The sequence below is a fragment of the Exophiala spinifera genome, assembly GCF_000836115.1.
Source record: "Exophiala spinifera strain CBS 89968 unplaced genomic scaffold supercont1.1, whole genome shotgun sequence".
NCBI lineage: Eukaryota > Fungi > Ascomycota > Eurotiomycetes > Chaetothyriales > Herpotrichiellaceae > Exophiala > Exophiala spinifera.
Genome location: NW_015622513.1, coordinates 2,846,123 through 2,865,415, shown reverse-complemented (window position 1 = coordinate 2,865,415; position 19,293 = coordinate 2,846,123). Strand labels below are relative to the sequence as shown.

At 51.0% G+C, this 19,293-nt stretch overlaps 6 protein-coding genes across 6 annotated transcripts; 2 read left to right on the top strand and 4 right to left on the bottom strand.

Moving 5' to 3' along the window:
• Positions 1–1,071: 1,071 nt before the first annotated feature.
• PV08_01072 (uncharacterized protein) lies at positions 1,072–1,662 on the top strand (the record flags this gene model as incomplete). The annotated part of the gene is made up of 1 exon (XM_016375437.1): positions 1,072–1,662. The coding sequence occupies one exon, from the start codon at positions 1,072–1,074 to the stop codon at positions 1,660–1,662; it is 591 nt and encodes a 196-aa protein (XP_016240713.1).
• A 2,163-nt stretch (positions 1,663–3,825) lies between these two features.
• PV08_01071 (uncharacterized protein) lies at positions 3,826–6,910 on the bottom strand (the record flags this gene model as incomplete). Its single annotated transcript, XM_016375436.1, has 7 exons — positions 3,826–4,170; positions 4,232–4,426; positions 4,480–4,781; positions 4,887–4,986; positions 5,111–5,271; positions 5,404–5,907; positions 6,151–6,910. The coding sequence occupies 7 exons, from the start codon at positions 6,908–6,910 to the stop codon at positions 3,826–3,828; spliced, it is 2,367 nt and encodes a 788-aa protein (XP_016240712.1).
• Positions 6,911–7,967: 1,057 nt separating this feature from the next.
• Positions 7,968–9,847, bottom strand: PV08_01070 (5-aminolevulinate synthase, mitochondrial; the record flags this gene model as incomplete). Its single annotated transcript, XM_016375435.1, has 2 exons — positions 7,968–9,478; positions 9,529–9,847. 2 exons carry the CDS (start codon positions 9,845–9,847, stop codon positions 7,968–7,970), a joined length of 1,830 nt encoding a protein of 609 aa, XP_016240711.1.
• A 955-nt stretch (positions 9,848–10,802) lies between these two features.
• On the bottom strand, positions 10,803–13,139 carry PV08_01069 (uncharacterized protein; the record flags this gene model as incomplete). The annotated part of the gene is made up of 7 exons (XM_016375434.1): positions 10,803–10,874; positions 10,933–11,665; positions 11,725–12,451; positions 12,515–12,599; positions 12,665–12,720; positions 12,829–12,996; positions 13,064–13,139. 7 exons carry the CDS (start codon positions 13,137–13,139, stop codon positions 10,803–10,805), a joined length of 1,917 nt encoding a protein of 638 aa, XP_016240710.1.
• Positions 13,140–13,723: 584 nt separating this feature from the next.
• PV08_01068 (uncharacterized protein) lies at positions 13,724–15,265 on the top strand (the record flags this gene model as incomplete). The annotated part of the gene is made up of 1 exon (XM_016375433.1): positions 13,724–15,265. One exon carries the CDS (start codon positions 13,724–13,726, stop codon positions 15,263–15,265), a length of 1,542 nt encoding a protein of 513 aa, XP_016240709.1.
• Positions 15,266–15,709: 444 nt separating this feature from the next.
• On the bottom strand, positions 15,710–19,249 carry PV08_01067 (uncharacterized protein; the record flags this gene model as incomplete). The annotated part of the gene is made up of 1 exon (XM_016375432.1): positions 15,710–19,249. One exon carries the CDS (start codon positions 19,247–19,249, stop codon positions 15,710–15,712), a length of 3,540 nt encoding a protein of 1,179 aa, XP_016240708.1.
• Between the last annotated feature and the right edge of the window lie 44 nt (positions 19,250–19,293).

Below are 19,293 nucleotides of genomic sequence, written 5' to 3'. Positions count from 1 at the left end.
CTCCTTCATTCTATGTCTCGTCTCTGCCTAATCTTCTTTCCTTTCCTTCTGCCTAATATTTTTCTCCTATTTTTTCTTTTCAACACTGTTACCTCGTAAAAGACTCGGTATATCTCTATCCCTAATGAATATCGGCTTCTTATTATGCCTTCGAACACTACTACGTAATGGCCCCGCAAAGAAGGCGAAAATTTCGTGTATCGGATGGTGATTTAGAGGCGAAACGGGCGAGGGAAAAGGAGTCTCTCGCGAAATACGCTTAACTAGCTGTCAGTTTTTGCAGCTAGCTAGGTTAGTCAGTCAGTTAGCTAGCCTGGATGGTCAGTCAAGTAGTTAGATAGAACTGTAGAAGATTTGGCTGGGGCTGGAGGCGAAAATGACTGGGAGACCATGGCTGCAGCTTGTAGACCATCTGACTTGGATAAAAAATATATGCGGAATCAATTGCAAAGAGAGCTCTGTTATGTCTATCTATCTGGCTACCAGAGCCTGATATATAGAGCTGTTGTGGTGCTTTGTCAGGGTCAGCTGTTGTTATCAATAGCTGAGATTTCAGCTGTTGTGGTCAGTTGTTGAGCTTTGGCATCAACCAGTGTAGTAGCAGCATTTCCTGTAGGCAGTGTAGTTATGGGTTCCCTGTCGATATCGACGACCACGTTTCTGGTGTTGTAAGGACTGTCTGTAGCTGGCATTCCCATGCTGGTTGTGGTGGTGGCAAAATAGACGGGTTCAGCTGTAGAATGAGTGTGCTGTGGTCAATCCTTGGTGTTGTAGGCTAGCTGCAGTGGTTTAATTGGTTGGTGGTTTAACACTTTCCATATAAGCCTTAGGCTTACAAGTTTGCACGATGGTAATGGGTATTACGCACCCCAGGGGTGGTATTACGCACCCCACCTAAAGCGGTTAGCGCGGCCCAGTTAGGTTAGCGTATGTCTTGGCACAACTGAGGTAAACCCCTTTCCATGCTATCCCTGCCTACTCCTCGATCACAACCCTCTCAACAACATATTCCTTGCTCGCAACAACCTATCATTGCGTCTATCATTGCGTCTATCATTGCGCCGTCTAGCCATGTCGACCCCCGCCCAACTAGCCGCGGAAATGGAGGCCCTATTGGCCTATGAAACATCCTCAAATGATGAGTTCTATGAGTGCAACTCCGACGCGGAGGGCGCGGAGGGCGCGGCGGGCGCGGCGGCGCAGGAAGATGCCCCGGAGGCTCTCGACGGCGCGCAACCTAGTGAAGAGGCCGCGGAGGCGCAGGAACAGGGCCATGCTATCCCATTTGCGCTCCCGCCTCGTGAAGAGGCCGCGGAACAGGGCCCTGTGATTCCATTTGCGCTCCCGCCTAGTGACACTATGTTTCACTCACTTGAGGAGGCCTGGGAGTTCCTTGATAGGTGGACAGGGCCTCGTGGATATGGCCTTCGCATTCATCGACGAGGTCGTCTCCATGTCAACGGCGAAATCAATCAAATCTATCTAGTCTGTGATCGCGCCAACCCGCGGAACAGAAAAAAAAGCGCCAGTCATGTTGTTCATCGATATAAGGGCACCTTGACTCGGAATTGTCACTTTCGAATGGTGCTGAAGCGCTCTATGGAAGGCTCCCCATGGCGACTTATCTATACTCATCAAGAGCATTCTCACGAGCCATCCTGAGGGCCTTTAACTCATTCAAGCCTCCGCCGACGCGGTCGACAGGGTGAAGTCAATGAATTTATCAAGGAACAACTCCTTGAGGGTATCGGGGTGCAATCAACTATCTCACATATTCACTCCCTTCATGATATCTCTATCACTCGTCAGGATATAACTAATGAGCGCAAGAGACATAAAAAGGTTGACTTAAATGGTAGGACACCTATTCAGGCACTTCTTTTAGCAATCACAGAGTAATGGCAACATCGAACTCTATATAATATCAAGAGTTTAAAATTTAAGGGCCTCGTATTTTTTCATCACCAAGGTCTTAATCTCTTTCGACTTTATCCTGATGTTTTGTTGGTGAATACTATATATAAAACCAATCATTTTAACATGCCACTAGTCAATATAATTAGTGTGACGACAAATAATGAATCGTTCTTTCTTGGATCGGCATTTATTAGATAGGAGGATAAAACCACTTATTAATGAGTATTGAGAAGTCTCCTTGAAATCCTTAAACACTGTCAAATTTCATCTCCACGGGTTCTTATCATAGACGTCGCTTATTCTCTTACTAATGCTATTAAGGTTGTCTTTTCACTTACCTCGTATTTACTCTATCTCTGGCATATCAACAAGGTAATTATAAGTAAGGCTAAAAAGATATGGAGACTATTCACTCAGCGAGATCTTAGCTTTGCAACACAAGAAGATATCGATGAGGACGCCATAAAGATTTAAGTCTAACTAAAGCGTCTCATGAATAGTTAATGGAAATATGTTAATGCACCTATTGGGGGTCTCGCTAATAAAGCCTAGAATAGACTAAGACGAGACTATCGATTCGAGCCTCAAATCTATAACTATCTCTTCTATATCTGGTTTATAAGATAACAAGGAATTTAGCGCTATTTCACCGACAATTATCGTTATTTTGGTAATGTTATAACCTCATGTCTAGAAGGAATATATCGAGTGCTAAAGAGTCATTTATCTAGCACTTAAAGCGATATCTTAACTATCGTTCGACAGTTTAAATATATTCACAGAGATATAACTATTGAGATCATAGCAAAACTTACTAACAACAGCCAATCGAGAAGGCCTCAGTTCACTGGTCAACTATAGACCTTTATGGTCACTTATATATTAATCTACGCACTTCTTAAGGTGGAAGAGGTATGCAAGCCTCACAATATTTATATAAATACAACACCCGCAATCTTGCGGGCTCCTCTAACAACATAGAGACCTTACATAGACTTATTCGAGCGTCGATAGAGCCTTTTATGTCCTCATATTATTCGAGCACGCATTGAATCAATGGAGCCTCTACAGGTTGAGGATTTCGACGTTCATTGGCGTCTAGATCGATGCCGAGAGATCACATTCAACTATGCTGAGGTTGCGCAACCACCAGATATTATCCCGCGGCATCGATATGATGTGAATGACAGGCGGATGTTGACTGAGCCTGAGCGGACTGACGCCGCAATAGAACAGGCCAATCAGGAGGCAAGAAGACGTCTGAATGAGTCAAACAGCGGTCGTGGAGGCGCAGGAACAGGCGCAAGAAGAGGCCGCGGAGGCGCAGGAACAGGCGCAAGAACAGGCCGCGGAGGAAGAGGCCGAGGCCGAGGACAGTCAACTCATATCCCAGGAACCATGACCTTTCGACTAGACTAGGTGTGGAGCGCAATGCGCGGCGAAAGGAACTCCCATAGAAAATAGGTGAGAGCCGCCTCTAACTAGCACTGGGACAGCATCACTTGCATCGATCCTTGCATCATTCCTTGCATCGTTCCTAGCATCATGATATTGTGCAAGCCTAGGGCGCCTAAAACACCGCCTAGAACGCGAGCCTAGAACGCTGTGAATAGGCGCGCCTTGGGGGGTGCAAGGGAGAATTATTCCTGACAAGGAAGGTTACCCGAGTGACGCTAACCGAAAGGGGGTGGGGTGCGTAATACCACCCCTGGGGTGCGTAATACCCATTACCTTGCACGATCGATCAATCGCTTAATCGGTTAACCAATCAATCAGTCATCTGTAATTATCGCTCTACTCCTGCCTAGTCCATTACTAATGCTCATCATTGATGAGAGCCTCCACCTGATCTAGAATTCCATCTTGATCGAGACCAGTTTCTCCAATCCGTTCTAGATCGCGTGCCAACTACATCAGTAAGAGCGCTTTATCCTGAGGAACGTCTTCTCCTTTGTGAATACTTTTCATCGCGATATTCTTCAGTTGTTCCCATAGTTGTCGTGCGCGTTTCTTGGTGTCTGATCTTTGGCTTGTTGCCGTAAATGTTGATGAGTCTAGGTTCTCGATCTCTTGCATAGCCGTGGTTGAGTTCGACTCGATGGTAAATCTCTTACGAAACCAAACGATACAAACAAATCCTGAGACTGGTAAAGCAAACGCCCAGTACAGCCAGGAGTACTTGAGCTTGTCGAGGCTTGGTACAATCCCTCGCGAAGTTTCCGAGACAGAAAAGAAGTCCATGCTAAAAACTGACTGGCAGTATCGTTATCGTTAGGAAGACCAGGATCAGGATATTTAGATTGAGCGGACTTACTGCTACTGCTGTTAGAGGGAGGAAAAATGCAGTTACCTCTGCCAGAAATTTCATCAAGCGAGCGTCTTTTTCCATTCTTTTGGCCATTTCCTGCATTTCGTTGCCTGAACTTTCTGAGTTACGAGCGATGATTGCAATCTCTTGTGTATGAAGATTTAGTGCTCGACTATCTCGTAATGATAGCATTCGCATCACCTGGTTGTAAGAAAGTCAACTTTGCGGCTATATAAAAACAAAAATCCACTTACAGCAGATTCTGTCCCTTTAAAACGCGAGAGAAGATCACATATCCTGTCATTAAGCCGATTAATGTGCGCAATAATGTTCCTGTGCCAGAAATTTAGCTGGAGCATATGGTCTGCTGTAGGCTGTCTGGCTTCCTGGCCAATTTGGCCAATTTGGTGGAACGTTGAAGTGATGTTGTAGATACAGTCAATGGAATTTCGGAGAACTTGAATCGCATTCTTGTCGAAGAGCATCGAGTTTCGAACGTCGTATAGCGTCTTCACTGTTTTTGACGGTACCGGTCTCCCTCTCCTGCGAGCTCGAACTAGGTGCAAAAGTGCAGATCATGCTCGGGATGTTAAAGAATCTCCGCCAGCGAGGATCTACCTGCGGCCAAGAAAGTGAGACTGATAATCTGGCATTCGCACACACTGGTACTTTTTGATCCTTTTCATCGTTAGCTCTCCCAGTGCTTCCTTCGCCGCGCGTCCTGCTTCGGTTAGTTCGCTCATGTCTGTGTTTGCCAGAATCTGCGTAGAGATCAAATAGTCAGCGTGGGATCTAGTCAGAACTACCAAGCTCAGCGGTGAGTATGAGTGCCGGATAATTGCGTGCCGAGAACAAGAGGAGAGTGGTTTTAGTGGGCTCACTCACAATATCTACATCCCAGTCTGCCAGTGCCTCACTGAGTGCATGGCGCTCGTCATAATCCGGGTCATCATCAGGGAGAAGATACCGTGTGATGTGCCAGGTACAATCTCGGTCTGTTGATGTGCTGCCCAAATCTTTCGAGTCATCTACCATGAGAAACATGTCTACGGACGACGTCTATCAGCAAAGAGCTCTAAGACATAACAGTCCAAAGAATATGTGTTGGGAGCGACGCCGATCTCGCAAAGAACACAAGCTGTACCTCTCGAAGATGAATCGGAATAAAGTCCACCTACCACTTATCCTGTTGTACCTCTCGGAAGCGTCGGCTTCAGCTTGGCGCACCTGAGCCCAGAGCGAGTCTCCTATGTTCCACACGTCGTTTTCAGTTGTCTGATTTGAGGCCGAAACCGATTGAGCGGCAGCTCCAGAGGTGGGTGGCGTTGGAATCGGGCTTTCATTTCGCGAAGTAGGGATCTGTTCTGGTGCTGCTGGCTCGGTACGTATTTTTGAAGAAGGCACTTGCTGTTCCGTTGTACTTGCGTCTTCTTTTGCCATTGCCGAGTCTTTCTGTGTACTAGAGCTGTCTAGTAAAAGATGTTCTACGCCAGGGGATGGCTGTGGATCCTCATGGTGAGGTGTTTGCTTAATTCGTAGCTTCCATCTGGAAATGTATTCCTCTAGAATACATTGCGCACCATGGTCCGGTATGTGTTTCTGCCTGTCGGGCTCAAAGCGAGCCACGTAGTGTGGGGATGATAAGTCCAGCAATTCTTCAAAGCACTTAACATGGTAATAGTCTATAAACAAATTAGTGTGAGTAATAAGCCAGGCCAAAACGAAGCTAGTAATTCTAAGAGAAAGGAGATGTAAAACGAATGTCGCAACATGTATCAGGCGACTGAGATTAGCCTCCATTGTCCCATTCGGCCAACAAGCACGATGAGTAGAAGGGCTCTAGGCACAAGCGGCAAAGCCCGGCGTGCTCAAGATCCCCTGAGGTGCAGAGGAAGTTAGAAGTTTCAGTAGGGACTCAACCTTACCAGGACCTCTCGAATCCCACAGCCCCGGGGACACTGCTATCCTATACTTTCCTGGGTCAATGCGATCGGTGCAGTGTCGCTGCCTGCATCTCGCTCCGTTGCGCGAATCAGGTGCCGTTTGAAGCAGAAAAAGGGGATAATGGCGTAGGCGGACACAGCTAAAATGGTCGAGTATTAACTTGGGCTTGATGTGGTTTCGCAAGACCTCCGCCGAGCTCTCAATGTCTTCCTGCCTTCGGGCTTCAGGAGAGAGTGCCTGTCGACGAGCCTCTTCCGCGGCATGACGGCGGGAAATCGCTTCCCAATATTCCCGTTCTCCATCAGAATCCACTTCATGGCCGACTTCCGCGGCAATGTTGTCCCTTCTCCTGCGCTTTCGATTTTCTGCCAATCGTTGTTCTCGTGCTCCGAGCTTTGCTTGCTGATTTATAGTGGCCGGCTCACGTGTTGTTGGATGAGGGCTAACTGTGGACGATAAAGTAGAAGTAGCCATCGATGAAGCAGAAGCAGCCGTCGATGAAGTCACTTCATCATTCCGAGTCGGTTGGACAAGTTGTGCAACACTTTGACTAGTGTTGGACGCAGTGTGAAGGGGGACAGATGAGACCGAAGCCGGCTGCGCAGATGAACTCTTATGGTTTGCCTCGCCGGAGGCTTTCTGCCCGCTGTTCTGTTGACGCCCATCCCCGTTAATTGACGTCTGCGGTTTTGATGTGATCTTGATCCCGTACACCTTAGGATCGATGGTAGAATACTTCATGCTCCAGTTGTACAATCAAAAATGCAATTAGATGCCGAATGAATGTTTTGCGGTGCTATCAAGACTCGGAACAAGAAGTCTGCACCTGCAATAATAGATTGATGGAGGAGCCGGCGGCTATATTTGTCCAAGTACTGGAGAAGCCTCGAAGGCGTCAACCACCGGCATCACTGGCTAGGCATCCGCAACCGTTCCACAAGGCGGCAGCAGCGCAGGAGCAGCAAGGTGCCACTAAAGTTGACCTGAAAAACATTGCTAGCTAGAAGGCGGGTTTCACCGATTGCTGGAGGAGCCCAGATGAGGCCCCCTCGGCCTCAAGATCGCACCGGGGTTCATGCGAGTGCTTGATACCAAGACCGCCGCATCCCTGTCGCACCGCCAGACAAAGGCTACAGTAAACGGGAATCTACCAGGTTCCCTGATAGCCCATATGAGACAAATGCCAAGGAGAGAGGCAGGTATAGCCGATTGATTGGGGCCGAGGGGTCTGATTAGGTGCCCGGGTGCATTGCTCGGGAGTGCTCAGTGATGCTCAGCCTATGGCTCAGTTAGAGCTCAGGTTAAGCGGCTTTCGCTCACCCACTAGGATCAAACCGAATATGGCAATTAGGTCTTTCGTTCTCGAGTAATAGAGGCACACGTAGGTACGCGTGGGTACGGGTGCTCGTGGCGAACATCCACGGCGGACACAGGTTATCAAAATGCAAAAAGACACACGTCCAAGGTCGAATGGGTAGGTGGAATGGTAAAACGGCCGAATGCACATTTTTCGTACATGGCCATGAACATATATATTGTTCTCTTCCCTGTCTCGCTACAGCTCATACGATCTGAGGCGAAAAATAGAGAAATCAAATACATATATGCGTACCTAGGATAGGTACATAGGTATATATAAAGGCTGACGAGCCGGACATTTGCCTCCTTTTTCATTTCAAAAGAAAAAGGGCGACAAGGAATCAATTCGTTCAAAACTCTCTTCTCCCCTCCCCTCTGATACGCTAATAGAGTGCGACGAGCACTTTTACTTCTTTCCCAATGTAGAAGAAGAAGTAGCTCAAGCCGCAGCCGCCGCGATGGGCATGATGCGCTCCTCGGTCGCTTCATCGGCAACCTCGGGTTCGGTGACTTGCGCCGCATGTGCAAGCTGGGTATCGGTCCAGAGAGGCTGGACGGGTTCGGCGTCCTTGACGCCCACGCCGACAAAACCTCCTTGAGCTTCCCAATCCGCCACACGCTTGATGTTGAGGCGGTCCCAGACATTCTCGAGCGCATCCACAAGTTCAGCCCGGAGGTCATCAGTGTGGCCCGGTGTAGGAGTGATACGGAGTCTCTCCTCTCCGCGGGGGACTGTTGGATAGTTGATGGATTGGACGTAGATGCCGTAGTCAGACAGGAGCATGTCGGAAGCTTGCTTGGCAGTTTCTGCGTCGCCGACCAGGACAGGAACAATGTGCGAAGGGTTGGGGATGACAGGAATACCGCGGCCGGTCAATTCATCCTTCAATGCTCGAGTGTGCAATTGTTGAAGACGACGGTCACCTTGGTATCTTGCTTGATACTCAATCGCGGTTCGAGCACCTGCCATAGTTGCAGGTGGGAGACTGGTGGTGAAGATGAAGCCAGGCGCAAGAGACCTGATGGTATCGACGAGCGCAGCTGAGCCAGCGATGTAGCCACCGACGCAGCCGTACGCTTTACCCAGCGTACCGGTGATAATGTCAATTCTGTCCATGACACTGCCCCTTTGAGATTCCTTGGTGCGGGCCGGGTTTGCATAGACTTCATAGTCGAGGTGCTCGGCCACGCCAGCGCCTCTCGGCCCGTACATACCGACAGCATGGACTTCATCCAAGAACGTGATAGCACCATACTTGTCGGCCAGGTCACAAATGGCCTCGATGGGTGCGACTGAGCCGCACATACTGTAGACGGATTCAAAAGCAATGATTTTGGGTTGTTCAGGTGGAAGGCTGGCCAGTTTCGCTTCGAGGTCGACCAGATCGTTATGCTTGAATACCATCTTCTTGGCACCCGAATGACGGATACCCTGGATCATGGATGCATGGTTCATGCTGTCACTGAGGATGACACAGTCGGGTAGTTTGCTGCCCAGTGTAGCCAAAGTAGCATCATTGGCGACATAGCAGGAGGAGAAGACCAGAGCTCCGTCCTTGCCATGAAGATCGGCCAAAGTCTTTTCCAAGGCCACGGCATGCTGATTATGGCCGGAAATATTTCTAGTTCCCCCGGCACCAGCTCCATACATATCCAGAGTCTCGTGCATGGTCTTCAGGACGTGCTTGTTGCGACCCATACCCAGGTAGTCATTAGAGCACCAGACAGTCACCCTCTCTTCCGGGACAGCCATGTGGGCTCGTGGAAACTCCTTCGCCAGGCGATTGATGTTGTTGAAATAGCGGTACGACTTGTCCTTGTGCTTCTTCTCGAGTTCATGGTTGTAGAAAGCGTCATAGTCGAAGCGCGGAGTTGGTGGGGCATTGGGCCTGGGGCCGGCGTAGGTGTCTGGCTTCTTGACGGAAGATTGCGCCTTTTGCGGAGGAGGTGCTGAAAGATGGTTAGCATGCCGTGGTCGTAGGCAGGGGAAGACGTCCTACCTTGCTGAGCCGGACGGAACATGGTCGTGTCAACACTGGCCTTTTTCTCAGCCGAGGTGTGCAATTTCTTCTCCAACAACGACTTGACCACACCGGTGCTGGTGGCAACCTTGCCATAGTTGCGGTGACCAAGACGAGCACTCTGGACGGCCAGAGCCTTGTTCATGACAGGGCATCGTCGTGCAATGAATTGCAGGTTGGTGATGGTGCCGCCGCCCGGCGACTGGCGGGTCGAGGTGGAGAGAGAGCGCAAAGTCGCAGGCGAGGTTTTCTTCAGGAAAGGACAGACGCCCTTGGACTGGTGAAGGAGAGCTTCCATGATGGGAGAGGAACGTCGACAGAAGCACTGTCAGGAAGACGGAGGGACAAGTAGAGCAAAGCAGAGGAGGAGGGAATGTGGGTGAGAGTGTGAACAAGAAAGTGTATACGTACAGAGTGAGTAAGAGGAGGATTATTCTTTCGATTTCCTTACTGTCACTAGCTGGAAAGCGAAATATGGGGTCAGCAGCAGCCGAAAAAAGCCACAGTCGGAGTGCGAGCTGCGAGAACCTTAGTAGGTACAGGTACCTAAGGGGATAGCCTGGTACGGAGTACGGGCTACTCGTAAGCGCCACTCCCGGCTACTCAGGGCCCCTTGGAGCAACTTCTAGGCGCGGTAGGCCAATGGCTCCCAGCCCCACCACCGCCCAATGGCCACCCACAGTGCCGCCGACACCGCCTAAACCCGTCCGCGTTAAGTTGCGCTTGGCCGGTGATGTCTCGGAGCCAATCCCATCGCTTGTATTTGCGAACGCACTTTTTCTCCCCTCGCTCAATTCTGCCCTTTTCGTCCATTCATTCCCCGGTGCGCTGCTTCAAACCCCTCGTTCTCCCAGTCAATGGAAAGTCTCAGTAAGAAGCAATGATTCTTCTCCGCTCCTCGATCTGCGTGTCGGCTCCTACAAGCTTTGCTGGCACCTTTTCATTGCCTCCCGAGTATCTCTACGGAATATCAGGAACAGCAAAAATCCCTTTTTACGAAATGCCGTGTCTCTGATTGGACAAGCCAAATCTCCCCAGGGCAAAACCATGAAGCAGCATTTCCGTGGCATCCCACATCCAATCGACTCGGTCAGGTCGACGCCGAGTGCGTCCGCACTATGCAGGAACCAAAATCGTCCTACCAATAACTCAAGGACTCGTCTCTTGTCCAACAGCGAACTCTTGTCCTCAGCGCCTTGTGCCAGCTACGGTCCCGTCAGGTTGACTGCTAAGCTAGCAACTTCTTGATTTCCTCAACCTCGGCCCTGTACTCCTACATCTGACTTTGTCATCTGGATCCTCCCTTCCAGTCTGGGTGCAATGGCCTGGGCGACAATATTAGCAAAATCTCGAATGTCGTCGATCCATGTCATTCAAACTCACCTTGGTCCAATCAACCTGAAACTCTTCCTCCTTCATATTCTCGCAGCACTCGGAATGTCCCTGGAGCCCAGCCAGTCGTCTCCATTTGCGCATGACCTGCCTGATGATCTTCAGTTCATCATCGCTCCACTTACTCGGTATGTCTACGATCTCGTGGTGTCCATCCTCGTCGTCGGAAGTGTCGAGCGGTGTAGTAGAGACAGCGACACTTTCCGCTCGTTCCCGCTTGGACGACACATTCTCGCCTCCTGTGTTAGTCGAAGATGGCGACGACGCGAGAACAGGATGAGTCTCGTGTAAATCATCTTGGATTCCCTTCCAATGCCTATTCAGGCTCTTGCCCCAGTGTTTCCACTTGCCCAGAGTCTTGAGCGACATGAAGTACTGCCGAAGCAGCATGCTGATGAGGATGCCATTCTCTTCTGACACAATTTCCTCTGCCTGGCCTCCTTCGGACTGAACGAGTAACGAGTCGAAGCCATCCTTGCCTCGTCCCATATACCCTCTTGTTACAAGAACGTACTTTTTCTCAAGGTCAATAGGCTCTCCACCAACCTTGCTCCACTTGATCCGGTGATGAGGGGGCAGGGAAGGGTCGAATTCGAACCGAATGTTCGACACTTGAGGAAAGCGGCCTTCGAGTGCGGGATACGCGCACACCGAATTCTCCAGAGCGGCCAGCAGCGCTGCACCCGTGACTCGTATGACAATACAGGGGTCTTCGAATGGGAAGCTACCACAATAACAGCGTTAGCTATGAATCCGTCTTTCGACGTCTGCGTCCTCCCGTACCAGTTTAGAATGTCCTTGAGCTTCAGCATTCCCGGAGGATACACCTGGTCTCCCCGAATTGTGCCTGCAGCCATGAGACAGCAGTCGCCATCGTAATGCAAGCGCATCAGGTCACACACAAAGTTACCCAGGTTGGACTCTTTAAGTCGAACCGTGGTGAACCTCGCGTCCAGCGGCGCCGCAGTATACCCAAGGGGTTTTTCAAGTTTACCCTTCAACGACTCGGTCAACTTCGCTGTGATTTCCAGCATTTCCGGGTCCTCCGGAACTTGTGAGACAATATCTCGTCGGACGATACGAAAGTCCCATTTGCGCTCCGTCCCAGACCGCCGACGCGCTTCGATATAGCTTAGCTGTTTGAAGTCGGTGCCGGATCGTAACACATGCGTGCTCTTGATCAGCGTGTGTGAGTAAAAGTGATCATGGCCGCCTAGGACGAGATCGATCAATCCGTCCGAGGTCTTCTCAGCGAGCTTGTTGTCGTTGGGTTCTCGCTGATGCGTGAGCGCGATGATAATTTCACAACCCTGCTCTCGTAGACCGGGGACAAGCTCTTCCGCCGTCGCCGAGACAGATTTGTAGATGAGGTTCGGTGGCAACGAGTTGATGGTGTCCAGCCACTCGCGTTCGACGAGACCAATAAGGCCTATCTTGATGCCATTCGACGCTGTAAGGATGACCGTCTTCTTTGCGTTTCCGAGCGGGACGTCTTCTCCCAGTTGAGGGTCTACGTGCCGGTGTCAGTAGGTATATATATCATCGTAAGCAGGAACAGTGGCACGACACCCACCAAGGACATTTGCCAGAAGCCACGGAAATGTGCAGTGGGAAGCGAGACTCCGAAACTGCTTGACTCCAAAGTCGAGGTCGTGGTTCTAGTAATTCCCATCCGTCAGCGAAGTTCGAACACCACTGTCCACGCAGGATCGGCAAGTCGTACACCCACACAGGCGGCATCTGTGCCTATCTTGTTAAGAACAGGGACCATATGGCTGCCTATCGTCGCATGTCAGACAATACCGAAGACAAAAATTGACGCCCGAGCCACGAGCCGTGTCGAGACACCGAGTGTAGCGAAGGCCGGGGGGGGGGGGGGGCGCACACCTTTCGTAACGCTGCTTTCCAGACTCGGGTTGAATGCATCGCCAGAGAACAGAGTCACCAGCTCGGGCTGGCCTTCGAACCGACCATCGTTGCGGTAATAGTTGCACACGGTCTGGAACCGGGCGACACCGCCTACCGGTTCGGCCGAGGACGAGTCTAGGTGATACACTTTGCCAGAAATCTGTCAGTCGCTCGTCACTGTGGTTGAGTGGTTGGGATGTTGTGCACTCCGTACCGTCGTTGTAATGCAGGATCCGGACGTCGGGCGGTGTCGAAGTCTCGCCGGCGGTGAAGGTGACCGTTTCTTCCATGGTGGGTGTGTTATATCATCGTCCGTCTGAGCCGATAATTGCGAGTATTGTCTCGGACCCGTGAGGAAACGAGGTCAACAATGTTCAGAGAAAAGGTGTCGGGCACGACGGCAAGCTTTGGTGAAGCTGGATTGGGTTAATGGTGTGTGTGTCGCGTGTGTCATCGACTCATCGGGTGCCCATGCCCGAACGTCTGCTGGCTGACAGGGATGTTTGTTCCATTGGAGATAATTATTGATACCTGCATTTATACCAGCCAAAGCCTCACAAAGTCTTCAGAGCACCATACGAAGAGTTAATGCCAGCGCCATTCTCCGTACCATGTCCACTGCCTTGACGTGCTTTGTGTCTTCCCCCTTTTCGCGTGGCCTCGCTGCATTGCAGGTAAACATGTCACTTCACAGACATTCGCTCAAACAAAGAAACCCTTGGGTAACCAGGAGTCATGTTACTGAGACAAAGGATTCCTTGTTCTACTCTTTCGTATATTACGTGAGTCTAAGGAAACATTCAGAGCTCGTCTGCCCTTCAACCCATTCTTTACCGGACTTGTTCAACCAAAGCCCCTGAACCCAAAACGCGCCATGGATCGGATCGCACAGATAATTCATCGGCGCATGTTGGAGCGACAGAGAGCCAAAGAAGCACGGCAATGGAAACTTCCACCGCCACTGTCTCCTCAGATTCCTCAGATTCCAACTCCAGGAGATAGTCTTCCGACAGAAAATCAGGGCCGTCCCGCGCTCCTCGACCTTCCATTCGAAATTCGACGTATCATCCTGCGCCATCTGCTCAGCATGGAGGAAGTTCGAACCGTCACTCGGAGACCCATAGCGGATTTCTTTCAGCACTCACTGCACGATGTCAAATACGATATGGAAACAGCCATTCTGAGAACTTGCAAACAGCTCTCCTGGGAGGGGAAGGTGGTTTTGTGCGAGAACAACTTTGTTGCCGTCCCGAATTTTCGATTGAGAGCAGGCCGAGTTCCAATGTGGAAGTTGCCCCAGTCACTGTCGTCCAAGATCAAGCCAGTTTTGACCGTCAAATCCACAGATTTCCGCGAGAAACTGGGTTCCGACAGCCTAATTTCAATCCTCGACTTTCGCCACTACTGCGATTCGTTGCTGCTGACAGCCGACGTGTACGGTTCCTCTGAGTTCTCATTCCGGCTGGAGTTGAACCTTGGTCTTGCCCAGAAGCTGTGGGGGTTTCCAGACGAGAGGTCCTTTCTGGATTACATGTCGACATGCATCATCTCCATCGGACCACGCGTGAAGAACGTCCGAATGGGAGATTTTGACCTGAGCTGTTCTCGAAACGTCTCTGGCACTCATCCGCGGCCCCCGGAGCTGACGAACTTGGAGCAGAAAGTGTGGGATATATTACGAGAGGGTCGGTTGCCCACGTCATCTCAACGCGTACGGGCCGCCTTCAAGGAAGCAGAGAGATTGTTCGAAAACCAGCACCTGTCTCAGGCCCGAGAGCAATACCTTCTGGTCAAAGACATGATCATCAGCACACAAGTTGACAGTCTCCCAAGATATGTTGACGATCGCGCAAAGTTTCTCGCTGACGACCCGGCGATTTCCTGGTGCCTGTTTCGCGTAGCGACCATAAAAACCGACCTTGAACGCAGAGGATTCGACTCTACTTGTGACCACACGGAGCTCATCGAGGCAAGATCTCTGACTGAGCTTGCAAGGAAGTGGTCCAGCCCAGAACCTCCTCCCTCGGCCGAGTGGCTTGAGTATTCGGTCAGACTCTGGTTCCGCGAGGCCGAACTGTTCGCGATGCAGATACCTCCCCCGTTCGAGAGCGACGTCATAAAGCGGCTGTGCCAAGTTGTATTGTTTCTCATCCCAGCACATGTGAGAACCATGTCGAGGAAAGACTGGATGTCCTGGGTCCACGTGTCTGTGCATGGCGATGATGCGAGTAATTGGCTGCCCTGGGATCCCAGCGAGCACATGTATGACAGGTTCAACTATCGCATTGGCGGCGCCGAATCGTTGGAAGGCAAGTTTGATCGTGCACGAGACTTGATATCGAGAAAATATGGTGATGAAGCGACGTGGGAGCATTACAAGGCCATCTGGCGAGCGTTGATACTCTCACGAATATGAAAACGCGAGAGTCGACGTCGAGGGCCGGCCTCATAGGATCTAAGGATGCCCATATGTACTCTTAACGACAGGGTTGAGAGAGACTCTCTTCTGTTCGGAACGTTCCTCCTACCTAGCACCGCGAGTTCCACGAAACAGACAAGGACGCACCGTCGTGGTTCTTACTGAGTACTAAATCTCGAGAGAGAATGCAATATTACCATTCATGAATATTCAAACACACACGGGGTCTGGGGATCCAGACATCCATGCTCCAGCGCTCTCCACAACGTCGATCTTTCTCCGCCTCGTGAAAACCCCCCTTTCTAGATAAGCCCGAAGAGTGCACTGTGTTTTTAGACGTCCTGACAAGCTCGTAACGAGACAATGTAGACTGTGTTAAACAAGCCACACTATCGAGTTACTCACCAGGTGTTTTCCCTCTGAATAATGAACCTTCACTCGTCATCCAAGCTTAATTTCATCCCAGACGGCATCACCAAATGCGGCCTGGAACACCTTTCCCAAGCCAACTCGTTCCCAGAGTGCCCTCTCCCGATTCCTGTTCAAGAGCAAGACATAATACAGATCCCACTCCGACTCGTCCTTCTCCTTGGGAATGTAATAGTTCCACACTGGGCACTCCTCTGACGTGAGAGACCTGGCGTCCGATATCGCCATGAACAACAGCGGAACTCCCTGTCTCTCTGCAATCCAGTCCTGCGGAAGCACAATGGATCCGCACCAATCTCCGGCCTTGTCGACAATGTCGCATTGACATGGCTCATTCACCAACGTCGACGTTGCCGTCTGCGGCTCGCGGAATGTCACAAACAACTCCGTCCTCCATGTCCAGAATTGGAGAATGGGCATAGCACGTATCTCATCCTTCTGGCCCTTTGGAAACGGCCCCCGGATGACTCCGAACGGATTGTCTGGCAGGATTCCGGTAAATTCAGTCCCTCGCTTGACCCCTTTTCTCCGCGGCCTGCCGTAGATGTCTTCTTTTGAAGACTTGCCCTTCTTACGGCGCCTGCTGCCGCCCATGTTTCTTCCGCTTGAACTCGACTCACTTGCTACCGGCGCGTCTGAATATCCTCCGGGAGCAGTGCGTGCTGGTGATCCACGAGGGGTGTTGGGCTCGATGAATATACGTCTCCTGTCGCTCTCTGGACCTTCCTCAGAGGCGTCATCTCGTTCGGACCCCGTGTTGTCGAGATCTTCAACTACAGCCGAATTATCGGTCTTCATAGAGCTTGTATCGGAGCTCCGATCGTCTCTTCGCGACGGATATCTTGTCCTGGCAGACCCCTGCTGATCGTTTGATTGAAGCCGTCCTGGGTCTATACTTGCTGTAAATGGAAGGACGGGGCTTGCACCAGATGCGTCGACAATGTATGGTTCTCTGACCCTCTCGGCCACGCCCTCTTCGTCTATAGGGTGGTCATAGTACCCGGTTGGCAACCTTCGCAGGTAGTCCTTGTTTCCCCGCTTCACCCACTCTCTTTCGCTCTTTTCGTATCCACTTTGCGGCCTGGGTCCTTCTTTCTGTCCATGACGATGCGGCTTGACCGGCGGCGGAACTGCCACCGGAACGGGGACAGTGGCGGTTTCATAGTGATATGGAGCGTAGGAGTATGCCAACGGAGGATATGCTGTTGGTGGATAGTAATGCGGCGGACCGTATGATGGTGGATACCTCACCCCGGGCGCAAGGTACGACGGTTCTGGTGCTTGTGGACGGTATACGTTGGGAGGCAGTGACATATAGTTGTGTCTTGTGCCGTCAAGATTGACCTCATGCATGTCAGAAACCAAGCTAGGCGGTGACAATGGGACTCGTGACATCCGCCGCCTGCTTCGACTTCGACTTCGACTTCGACTTCGACTTCGAGCGCGGCGCTGGACTTGACTTTTACCATTCCCAGCGTACCCTTTCCAGCTTGCATCTTCGCTCAGATCTTCTCCAAATGCGCTCTTATCCCACAGCGGCCGAAGATTGCCCTCTAGGTCTCGTACATACCACAGGATCCAGGTACGGTGTCTGAGCCATTCTCTGACATTCAATAGGCATCCTTCAATCATCTCAGTCTGATATCCTGCTTTGCCACCAACCCAGCCACACCAAGACCAGCTGGGGAACTCTTTGCCCCCATCGCCCTCTTCGTCCATCTTGCAATTGCAGTTACCCAGTTCATCTTGACTGCATGGTCCCCTGTTTGACCGGTGGATCCTCGGTTGCCTCCTGCGATGGAGCACGGTAAGCGGCATCCAGAGCAGTGCAAGATCGAAATGTGATACAGGAAGACCGTAGAACAATGGCGCGTTCAAATGCTGCTGCAGCAGCCAGGAGGTTCCTTGAAATGCGGTAAGAACATCTTTCGGCTTTGTCAGTTCACGCCCGGTATAAAGCCTAATGCATGTCATGTAAAACCAGAAAGCTCGACGCCGGAGTTCTCCCAGAGTTCGGAGAGGGGAATTGGTCCAGTCTAGAGACCAACCAGTAGTACCGCCGTCGTTGAAGATGTCCTGAGACATGACCGCTGAGCGGCATTGGAAATAGACCTGGCCTTCTGCAAAGATAAGACACCGGCGGGAGAGGAGCCGTTCCTGGAAGGTCCAGCCACGCTGATTCCACAATGAATTCTGGACCACCGCTTCTGGAGGTCGAGATACCAGTAATTTGATTCCCGGAAGAATTTGGGCAGTGATCGGCTCCGAGTGCATAGTGTCGTCGGAGTGTCGGTCAATGGTATCTTCTGAAAACCTAACGGCCGTAACGCGCTCAGTAGTAGGCGCCGCTCTGTGAACAGGAGTTCGTAAGACAGGTGCAACAGCCCGAAGTCCTGTTGTCGCTTCGCCATCTGCGGCACAGATCGTAAAATGCGCATTCCCATAAACGAGGTGCATAGCTTTCGCATTGAGCTCCCACGAGCTCAGGCTGTCCTGCACGATGCACAAGGAGTCGATCCAGACATATCTTTCCCCGAGCCGGCTCACGAGTAAGATGACATCTTGTATAGTTTTGGGTAGTTTATGCCACGCTTTCTCCAGACCTCCGTGTTGGATATGGATCATGACATTATTTCTTGTCGTGGTGTATGTGTGCTCGCCATTTGGTCGTTTGCCCCAGACATAGCTCAATGCAACAAACCGTTCTGGCTCCCCGTCCACGAGCGGAAGTGCCTTTAGCTGCATGTCGATGACATCAATGACACCGAAAAAGGTGCCCTCTATCAGTTTCTTGAACTCGGTCTTGGTCCCATGCTTCTTCTGACAGCTCGCGCCGTGCTTCTGAGCACACAAGTCGATCCAACTTTTCATCAAGGCCTGTTTCTCGCTCGAGTCCACTCTGCCTCTGCCAAGGAAATGTGTATTGGTTGCGGAAGAAGCATAAGCGTCCGAATTAGGCCTACGCAAGCCTGTTGGTGCAACAAGGACAAGGTACACATTCTCCTCCTTGCCGTCGTTGCCGCCCCACGATAGACGTATTCTCCTGGTTCTATTGACGAGAGATTCGTTGGTGGAAGCAATCCGGCGGCCATCGACCTCCCAGGTGAGGAACAGCTCCGTTGACGAGTCGGGAACCCGGCGGCTGTAGCGTGTGACTGCCTGCCATATCAAGTCGCAGAAGTGGCAATTATTCCGTTTTTCTTGCACTTGATCGAAAGTCGAAAAAACCCTTCTAGAAGTACCCGAACTCAATTGAAAGTCCTTGGTCTGGGTCAGGTTTCCCTGAGGGTCTGTCACGAAAGTTTGATTGCGCAATAACCCCTTCTTGCTGATGATGAACTTGTCAATGGAGAGGTCCACTTGCAGGCACAACGAACATAGCTTAAGGGTTCCATCAGTGCTCGTATCTTCCAGCGCGAGAGGACATTCGACATACCTCAGAATTGTTGTTCTCGTCAGCCTGATAAGTTGTACCGCTACTCTCGCTGTCGGCCATTGCGAGGCCAATTCTAGGAAATGTCCTACGAGCGGGGGAGATCGATCTGCTTCCATGTCCCAATGAGCCCTATTAATGAAATGATGTGGACAGCCTTAAT